Source organism: Meriones unguiculatus, chromosome 6 (assembly GCF_030254825.1).
Source record: "Meriones unguiculatus strain TT.TT164.6M chromosome 6, Bangor_MerUng_6.1, whole genome shotgun sequence".
Taxonomy (NCBI): domain Eukaryota; kingdom Metazoa; phylum Chordata; class Mammalia; order Rodentia; family Muridae; genus Meriones; species Meriones unguiculatus.
The window spans coordinates 125,341,688-125,352,334 of record NC_083354.1 but is presented as its reverse complement, the minus strand read 5'-3'; the positions used below and the strand labels follow the sequence as shown (position 1 = coordinate 125,352,334).

The window sequence follows — 10,647 nt, the reverse complement described above, 5'->3', positions numbered from 1 at the left end:
ATGTCTCAAAAAAACAAAAATAAACAAACAAACAAAAACTACCCAAGATTAATTTCTAGAATAAAAACTTTAAGGCACTGAAAAAAAAATAATTGAAAAACTTATTAGAATATGGAAAGACACCACCTTGGTTTGGCAGAATATTGCAAAAATACTGCAAAACCAGTTGCAGATTAAATACAATCTCATTAAAGTCACAGTGGCGTGCTTCACAGAAGTAGGAAAAAGAATCCTAAACTATATCTAGAAGAACAAAACGCCCCTAATAACTAAAGCAATCATTATCACAATATAAGATCTCAAAGACTATTACACATTACAGCTACAGTCACAACAACAAAACCATGGTATTGGCACAAAGCAAACAAGTAGAACAGACGGAAGACAGGACCCAGAAATAAACCTAGAGTCACTGTTAAGCCCCTTAAGGCTCAGTAGTGGCCAGACTCCTCCCCTAAGGTCCTCCAAGCACCAGGCTCCACCCACACAGACCCTTCAAGACACAGACATAGGTGGGGGTTTTCTTAACAGGAAGCGGCCCGGAGCACTTGCTCTCGGCCAGCCCAACGGCCCGCTCCCGTTCCTGGCTTGCTTTTCCTTCCTTGGTCTCCATGTCTAAAAGCATCAACAAAGACAAAGCCCTTACACTGCAAAGAAAACCATCACCAGGATGGAGGCCAGCCTATAGAGTGGGAAATCTTGGCCAGCTCCTCACCTGGAGATTCCGAGCCAGGATACATCAAGAGGCACAAAAATTAAACAGCAGAAAACCCTAAATCATCCCATCAATAAAAGGGGTAATGAACTACAGAGACAGTTCTCAAACAAAGAAACAGCCAATAAATACTCAAGAAAGTGTGCGATAGCCTTGGCACTCAGGGAAAAGCAAATTAAACTGCCGACACGGGATCAAGTGTGTGGATCACGGACTCACGCATGAGCAGAAGCAAGACGATAGTGCATCATTGGTGTTTCACTTTCAACCCTGAAGGGTATACACACGAAAGCAAACATTAGGTTTTTATTGTAATTAAACTGACATATATTAAAACAAAGTCTACTGTGATAACTCAGGTAATGTTATTCCCAACGTTGCATTTATTCCTCCATTAGTTTTTAAGGGAGCAAAGGAATGGTAGGAAGTAGTCCTTCGTTAGACGGCAGGAGCTTGGTTGGTTATATTCTGGAAAAAGAATGACACATTTCCCCTCATTCTCTCGAGAAACGGGTCTGGGAGATTTAAATGGTCTCCAGAAAAATGTTTCCACTGCTTCAGCTGTGACATGGAGAGAGGTCTCAAGGAGTTAGGCTTCTGAGGGTCAAGCTGTCTAGAGGTGGCGGGGGGTTCCGATGCATCATCTGAAATGACAACAGTGAGGCCCCTTAGGACAGCAGATGTCCCGCTCTAGGCGGAGAGAGCCATGTGATGCGGCACATCCGATCACCACAGTTCAGACTACACCGTTCAGTCATGCATCCTCATTACAAATGGGGTAGGCTGCTGACTGCGCACTCAACAGGCCACCGGCCTCTGAATCCAGCAGCTTCAGGATCTAGTAAGAAAGACAGGCAAAGAGCTTCTCGAAGAAAGGGTCGCAAATCCACAGTCCGTCGTCTCAAGCCTATGGACAGAGCTGAGGGTGGAGTGTGCATAAGGTCTCTGGCCCTATCCCCAGCACTGATGGATAAACAAGGCCTGGGGTTATTTCTCCATGCTATGGGTTTGCGAACACAAACATCTGGGTCAGAACTCCAGCAATGGAAGCCACTCACTTCTCCAGCAAGCACAGGAATAAGACTGTGAAATGGCTTCCTAGAAATGAGTCAAAAACACTCCTGCAGAACCCATCAATTTAGGCTAGGCTTTCTTTAAAGGCCTGTCTTTATTCTTTTGAATTATGCAGTTTGTGTGTCTGTGTGTGGCTGAGTACATGGGAATTCAGAAGCCCAAGGCCAGAAACGCACATCCCTACAGCTGGAATTACAGACATCTCTGGTCACCAGTAACATCACTAAGTTACCTGACAAACACACACTTGACTGCACGGCCAGGGTGTATAAGTGAGAGCATGTAACAGGCTACCCAGCGGCAGGGTGGTAGGAAATAAACTGTGATATATTCATACATGGACGATACCACAGCTGAGGGGGAAAGGAACTCACTCTTGCTCAGCATATTGCTATTTCTAAAAATGTGCAGTAAATGCATTGTATTTATATAATTTACACACCCCCAACTACTCTCACATCCCACTCACTTTGAAATTTATGGAAGCTTTTGGGATAATTATTGCTACACACACAAACACTCTGCTGAGTCTATTTAGTATTACACACACACACACACACACACACACACACACACATATATGTTTAGGACTAGATTTTTTTTACATAATGAGTAAAGAGGAAATAACAATAGAAAATATGAAATATTTAAAATTAATTTAAGAATATCAAATTTATGGGACTTCACACAGAAAAAAATTTAAAGGGTTAAAAACCATTTATAAAATAAGTTTGAAAACCATTAAGCCATACCAGGCGGTGATGGCACATGCCTGTAATCCCAGCAGAGGTAGGAAGAGCTCTGAGTTTGAGGCCAGCATGGTCTACATGGTGAGTTCTAGGAGAGCCAGGGCTACACAAGAGAAACTGTGTCTTGAAAAAACCAAAAAAGAAAAAAAGAAAAGAAAATCATTAAGCCAAGTATTCCACTGAAAAGACAGAAAAAGAGCACTACACTAAATACATTACAACAGAAAGCCACACCTAGTCGCTCAAGACTAATAACATCTACTTGTTACTTGGGAAGCTGAGATAGAAGGATTGCAACTTCAAGGCCAGCTTTGGCAATCTGGGGAGATTATGCCTCAAAATAAAAAATGAAAAAGAAGGTTGTTGATACAGCTCAGAAGTAGAAAGCTTGCCCAGGAACCCTGAGGTCCTAGGCTGAATCTCTAACTACCATAACAAACACTAATAAGCAAACAGATAACAAAAGGGCAGGCGTGGTGGTGCACAACTATCATCTCAGCACTTGAAAGACTGGGGCAGGAAGATGTGTTCCAGGCTAGCCTGGGCTACAAAGGGAATTTGAAGCCATCCCAGGCTACCTAAGAAGAGCTTGACTTTAGAAGAAGGAGGAGGAGGAAAGAAAAAGTCCTACGAAATAAACAAACAAACAAAAAATACACAATAGAACCAAATGTTCATGAAGAGAAAAAGGAAAATATTTATCTGAAGTTTTAAATCTACCCCTAAGGCAGGGTTAAGATAACTATCTATGAGATGAAGGCTAGCCTGGTCTACATAACAAGTTCCAGACCAGCCAGAGCTGGTCTTACATAGTAAGACTGCCTCAAAAGCTAAAACAAGTAAAATAAAGTCCACCCCCTAATAAATAGATATTATATCATTGTAACTGAAATACAATTATGATTATGCATAACCAAATCTATGAATTCTAGTATGTCTAATACAAATTTCAGAATATTTACAACTACATATTCTGCTATATAATCTAGTTGGGCTTGTAGCCTGGCACTCACATAGAGTGCTCACTGAGGATGCTCAGGGCTCTGGATTCAACTTCTAAAACCACAGAAGGAAATACATACATACAAGATGGGTATTAATGAGTATATCTGTGTATGTGTGTACACGAACATCAGTTTAATATGTACGTACATGCTTTGCTTTTGAGAATTTCATATGTAAGTACTGCATTTACCTCATTTATATACCTTCAACTCCTCCCTTAAAAAAAGTTAAAAAAATAACTTCTTTTTTATTTTTTATATTTTTAGAGACAGGGTTTCTCTGTGTAGCCCTGGCTGTCCTGGACTCACTATGTAGACCAGGCTGGCCTCAAACTCAGAAGAATAACTTCTTAAATATCACAGTATTTTTTTAATCTCTTAAAGATTTATTTTATAATTTATGTCTGGGTGTCTACGTGTCAGGTGAGTATATGTACACATGAGTCGGGGAGTCCATTTGCACTTTGCATGTACCATGTACACAAAAAAACATGTGCGGTCTGTTACTTAGTGCTAGGATCCGAATTCCAGTTCTCACGACTGTGCAGCAAGCATTCTTAACTGCTGAGTCATCTCTCTAGACCCTAACAATGTCATTTACCGAGTGACTTCCCACCGCGGTCATGGCTCTCTCGCATCCTGCCTCATCTAGTTCCCAGTGAGCAGTGTCTAAGTTTAGAGGCAGATATTTTCAGGCTTACTTAAACAATGCCAGCAGTTCAAGTACTGAGAAGAATGGTTGATTATTCTAAGTGCCTCAGAGTCTGGCCCCATTATGAATAAGGCTTATATGAGTTAAACAAACAGTAGATAATTCTACTAAGTATAGGATTTTCATGAAATTGCAATAAAAAATGTAAAACATTTGCTTACGTGTGAAGCCATCCTACCAGGCTTTGAGAGGTTGCCTACATAAGTTAATATTTTCACAACAGATTTAGAAATAAACTAAATAGAGCACACGGTTCTACCAAACACTTTCTCAAGCACACCGAGTAATTGCCGCACAACCCAGGACAAAGAAAGCTAGCACACGCAGATGGAGATGTTTTTAAGTTCCTCTGTAAGGGCTGTAGGGACAAACTGACTGCACTGAGGTAATGGGATCAACTCACCAGCGTGATCTGCTTCCCCTGAGCACTCACACTCGAGCAGGTCATGAGTGACACAGTGGGAATTTTCATGTAATGTGAACAAGTTCTTAAGCTCTTCCACCGAAAACTGGATGTGCTCGGATGACCTGGTTAGGTCTACAACTGCCCCAGAAAGGCCTTGCTTACTGATCTGCCTTTGATAGATCTTTTCCTCTATTGTACCTGGGGAGGAAAGGCAGTTATTAGATTTCCTTCTTGCATCTATTACTTGCGTTGGGTAAACATGTCTGTTACTTATTATCTGATAAAAGGATGTGTTCCAGATACTGAGGCATAAACTAACAAAAAGAATTTAAGGAGATACATTTTTGTTGCGTGAAGATCTTTTACCTGTAGTCAGGAGTCTGTAAATATGTACGGGGTGTTTCTGACCATCTCTCCATACTCTAGACATAGCCTAGACAAAATAAGAATTCTGAGTACAGTAGAAACTGACAGCCCTTGCCACATTAGCAATTTGCAGAATATATTTTACTACAGGGAATTCTGGATTTCACTAATAGCGTCAAAAACAGAGTAAGGTGCCAGCAAGATGCTCAGGGGTAAGAGCGCCAGCATGACATGCTGTTGTGGGGCCCAGAACCTACACTGTAAGAGAGAACCAGCCTCTGAAAGCTGCCCTCTGACCTCCACACACATACCACAGCACACAAGCGCCAAACACACACACACACACACACACAAAATGGGCCCTCTTTTCATCTCTGACCTGGGTTCAAAGAGGGAGGCTAGGCACTCCTGGAGGCGTGTGAAACAGCTTTAGGAGTGCCATGCAACAGTGAGGTAGGTACCGTGATCAAACAATGAAAGAGCAAATTTGGATGGCCAAGATACAAAGAACCAAGCACAGCCTGGGCACGGAGTGTCCAAGCAGCTAATAATTCACCCTTGAAACTCCCTTAAGGTATCTGCAGTCACTTTAGGCTCCCTCTGGATTAAAGATTAACACTGATACTGTGCAGTAAAGGGTTGAGGCTTAGACCCTGCACACTCCTGAGAATGGCTGCCTCCAACTGAAGGTAACAGCAACACAGTAGGGACAGGAGACGCTATGCTCTCATGCTTTTCCTCTATGGAGCCTGCTAATGACTTCCTCTCTTATTAACAATGCTTGCACGCGGCTAGCCCTTATCCTCACCTTATCCAAATGGGAAAACCCCACCAGGAACAGGACAATGCCAGCACGCCTGGCCATCGACTTCTACCACATAAAGTTTAGAAAAGAAAATCCCTCAACTTGTGACATAAAGATTTCGATGAGTGCCACTCCCAAGACCGACAAATCAGAGGGCACTTAAGGATCAATAAAGTGCCTGTTTTCTCTCTGACCACAGGCAGCCTGGATCCTGAAATCAGGTTTATTCTCTTTCCCTCAACTCCTTTCTCTCCTATGGAAGCATAAGTCTTGGAGTCTGTGCTCAGTGCGCGTTTTATTCCCACAGTCGTCCTTCAACCTTCCTCACACTGACTACCACACCCAGCTTCACATGACATAAATGTGTGTGGCCTCTGGAGGAGACGATGATTGAATAACTCCTCAGGCAGTCACGGAGGTGCTTCATGCCTACAGACCCTCAAAATGCGTGAAAGTGGCCTGCTCGCTGAAGCCAACCAGGGGCTTCTCTAAGAGGTCAACGCAGCCTTACTGCGGCCCACACCAATCGACCACGGCAGGTCACTGCCATCCCCGTGCCCGTGAACACCCTGCAAGCTGAGCTGAAGGGCGTAGCACGAAGCCTGGGTTTGAATTCTCATGCTGCAAGGAGGACAAGTTTCCATCTCTCCGCACACAGAACACCTACGCTACTGAGATCCCACGTGGAGGTGCTGTGAACGTTCAAGAGACGGTCACTGGAAAGCCTGCTCCACAACAAGAGCCCGACACGCAACAGCTATTTACACATCATCCCAATTGCATTCCCAGGCATTCGAAAGGTCGACTCACTGCATAAGCGTTCCTACCTGGATGTCAGTGGCTGGGTTCCAGTCAATATCATAGAGAATCAAGTGGGACCCTCCAATAAGATTAAGTCCCACACCACCAGCTTTTGAACTTAATAAAAAAATCAAATCAGTGGAGTATTTACTATTGAAACTGTCAACAATTTGCTGCCTTTGAGAGACCGGTGTTTGGCCATCAAGTCTCACACAAGCATATCCGTGGCGCCTGCACACTTCTTCTAAGATATTCAAGGTTTTTCTGTAGTTGGATACCAAAATCACTCTGTCAACCAAAAACAAAACTTCGTTACTCCGGTGTTAAAGCGGTGTCTTAGACTTTTCAGTTGAAGGAGAGCCAATACTACAGAAGAAGCAGTGGCGGGACTGAATAACTAAACCCCAGGTCGCACCCCTTCTCTAAGGTCCCTATCCACACTTCAGCTTTCAGATGGTAAAACTAAGACCTCGCCTCCTTCACTCCTAAGTCACCCTAAAAGGAGCAGAATAAAATGAACCAAAGTACAAAGTCTATCATATAAACAAGGAAAAAAGGAAAGCAGGGACTGGCTGGCCTTAAGAGTGGCAGGGAGGGACGGCTAATGCAGGGCAGGGTCCAGCGAAAATCCACACCAAGTATTCGCACCTCACGTCTTTTCATTTTAACCACGTGCGCGTGAGCACAGCTACCCACGGAGGCCAGAAGAGGGTGTCAGAGCTCCTGCAGGTGGGTTACAGGCAGTTGTTAGCTACCCGACGTGGGTGCTGGGAACCAAACTCAGGTCCTCCCGGGAAAGCGGCATGTGCTCCTAACCACAAAGCCACCCCCCAACCCACTATCCCCTAAAATCTTGCTCAGGCTCCCCACAAGAAAGGAGTTCAGAATGTCAGAGCACAGAAACCCTGGTCCCGCTCCGTGTGACTAGGTGACTTGGAAAATTTTATTCTTTGGAGAAAGTAAACCAAAGAAACCGAGTCCAGGGAGGACTGTAAAGGCAGGACATGGTGACAAAAACAAGAATGGCTGGACACAGGGCTTACTTTTCCGTGGGTCGAAGTTCGTGGATGGCCGCCAGGAGCTTTACCAACACCTGTAGTTTTCCCGACTCGTTCTCAGAGAACTGCAGAGGGTCGTAGCCAGCAGGGAACACGGTCAGCAAGCCTTTGCACAGGCTCCTTTCTTCACTTTCATCACAACTTGAGCTAAACTCTTTCCCCTGTTCAAATGTGAGTTAATACTGGTTCAGGTTTAGTGTTTAATAAGTAAGGAGCAAAGTTACAGGGGAGTCCAAGCTCACTGTGAAGTCAATCTTTGTAGGTCACAATTACCACTTCCAAAGCAGCACCAGGCCTCCCGAGGAGTTCCCGGGCCTTTCCAACCCCCCAGTACCCCCTACCAATACTCCTACTCTATCTCGCTCTCTCGTTTCCTCCCTACTACTTTTTCTCACAACATCTCCCAAATGACAAGCTCAAACAAGCACTCGACCCACACCAGTTTCTTCATAAGAAGTAATGACGTCATCCATAAACCAACAGAGAAATCTATTTATAGCACATTTTGCTTATTTAGCAGAATTTGTGGTGGATGTATGCTGGATAGTGAACCCAGGGCCCCTATTTAACTCAGATTCCCTTTATTCCAAAGTGATTACAAGCACCTCTGAAATTCTTTCCTAAATGCCTACCTGACATAGAAATACATAAAATGAAATTGCAGTGACAAATGACAACCCCTTTTTATGTTAAATGGTCAAGATTGGCAGGTCTCTTCACTCTTCCTAGTTTACTGAATCCTCTTTTTCTAAAACTTTGTTCAGCCTACACCACTGCCTGCCTGGAAAGCCTCTTCCTTTCCTGCTGTTATCTCAGTTCTATAAAGACTTGAGGGTCCAGTGCAAATCTCATCTTCCTTTTCTGAATCTCGCCCTAGAGACCAGCCTGGCCTGGAAGTCCCTGTGTGGTCTAAATGGGCCTTGAACTCAGAGGAGCGCCTGCCTCTGCTTCCCAAGTGCCGAGATTAAAGGAGTGTGCCTACGTGCCTGGCCAGTTTGTCTCGTTTATACACACTGCAGTCATCTTTGACCTTATTTAACTGAGTGGTTAACTATAAACACTGTTAACTCCCCTTAAGTACTTGCATGTTATAGTCCCTTTTTAGTAGTACTAAACAAACCTTTCTGGTAATTGTAATTTTAATTTCAACAAGAAAAAAAAACAATACTTGGGCAAAGTCACTTGATTAAATATCTGTAGAATGTGAAGAATCTATAACAGGTTAGATCTACATAAGAGGCCTATCATTTGAAGAAGTCTTGACCCAGGGTTTAGTTTCAATATTTGAATATGCTTACACTTAAAGAACTTGACAATATCAGGTGGATACACACATTCACATATACCACACACACACACACACACACACCCCTACGTATCAATACACAAACAGAGAGAATATGCAAAAACACTCTAAATTAAGTGATGTATTCTGGGCCATCACCATTTCTTCCTTTTAAGGAAGAATTTTTGGCTTCTATTTTCCCTGGGCTTCATGCCCAGGGGGTTTAATTTTTACTGCTGTATATAGAATCTGTTTCTTTAAAAGTTGCTTAATGAATTGTTATAATCCAGCCTTCTGCAGACTTACACAAAGCTCACTTCTACGATAAACTAATAGACAGGATCCACTGTAGGATTGGAGAATTCTGTTAGAACAATCCACTCTCTACGTATATAAATAATGATCTCATACATAAGCTAGCACCCACAGTTTTTTGGGGGGAAGGTTATTTAAGAAGATATTTGGATTTTACTGTTTAAAGAATTGAATAAAAGCTTCCCATGGTGAGCTGGAAATGTCATTGCTTATTGTGCAATTTCTTTAACCAGGCGTTTCTGCTCGGTTCTTCCCATAACTTCTTGTTAAATTATCACAACGGTGTCATCACGAAGCAATTATTGGCTCAGCCTTCCAAATAAGGAAACCAATGCTTACAGACACAGATTAAGTACAGAAATGTGCCAAAAGTTCAAGAATTAAGAGCTGGGAATAGTGGTGCATGCCTGCAATCCTAGCTGCTGGGAAATAAAGGCAATTAGACCCAGAATCCAGGGTCATACTCAGCTACAGATGGAACACAAAGCCAACCTGAGCTGCATGAGATGTCTCAGAGAAAAGAATTACAGGTACAGCTTGAGAAACTGATACCAGTTATAATCTCAAAAGTTCTCACCATGCTGCAGACTGCCTTATGGTCGGTAAGTATGCAAACAGCTGACTCTACGACGTCATTATTCAAATTCACACATACAAAAGCAATCTAATCTTAGGAATGTTCTAGAACAAGATTATATACAAACATCTCTCAGTTACTATTTCCTTTCTTTCTTCCTTCCTTCCTGCTTTTCTTTCTTTTTCTGGGAAGCCAAGGCTGTCCAGGAACTTCCTCTATAGACCAGGCTGGCGTTGAATTCAGAGATTTGCCTGTCTCTGCCTCCTGAGTGCTGAGATTAAAGGTGTGAGCCACAAATAAGGACAGAAGCCGAGCACAGTAGCAGGTACTTCCTGTCCCAGCTATTCTGAAGGCTGAAGGGAGAGATCATAGCTCAGAAATATAATACTAGCCTTGGCAAAACAGCAAGACCTCCTCTTAACAAAAACAGGGTGACAGTAGTCATTTTTATTCCAGACAGTTGTGTAAAGAATAAATAAAATAAAACCAGAAAAGCACTTTATTCTTGGAATACTGAAATACTTAATAACTATTAGCTAGCACTGTTAATAATATCAAAATGTGGTTTTTTTTCTCTGGCTGGAGAGTATATAAAAATTTTTATTTTTTTATTTTTATTTTTGTTTAATTTCTGTTCTGCAACAGAATCTTACTCTCTAGCCCAGGCTGACCTCAAAAATGAACGAGATCCTCCTGCCTCCGCCTCCTGCATGCAGGTGTTACAGGTGTGAGAGCCAGGCCAGTGTGTTGATTTTCTTTCTGTGGATTTTTCTGAATTTT

General features: G+C 42.8%; 1 protein-coding gene across 1 annotated transcript in view; it reads right to left on the bottom strand.

The window, feature by feature from the left end:
* Positions 1-454: 454 nt before the first annotated feature.
* Rad54b (RAD54 homolog B) overlaps positions 455-10,647 on the bottom strand; it is a 67,560-nt gene continuing 57,367 nt past the window's right edge. The window contains exons 11-15 of the mRNA XM_021661433.2: positions 7,676-7,851; positions 6,659-6,920; positions 5,027-5,093; positions 4,658-4,858; positions 455-1,359 (exon numbers count right to left, since the gene is read on the bottom strand). Coding sequence (XP_021517108.2) covers positions 1,154-1,359; positions 4,658-4,858; positions 5,027-5,093; positions 6,659-6,920; positions 7,676-7,851 — 912 coding nt within the window. The 3' untranslated portion in view covers positions 455-1,153. The remainder of the gene's footprint in view (positions 1,360-4,657; positions 4,859-5,026; positions 5,094-6,658; positions 6,921-7,675; positions 7,852-10,647) is intronic.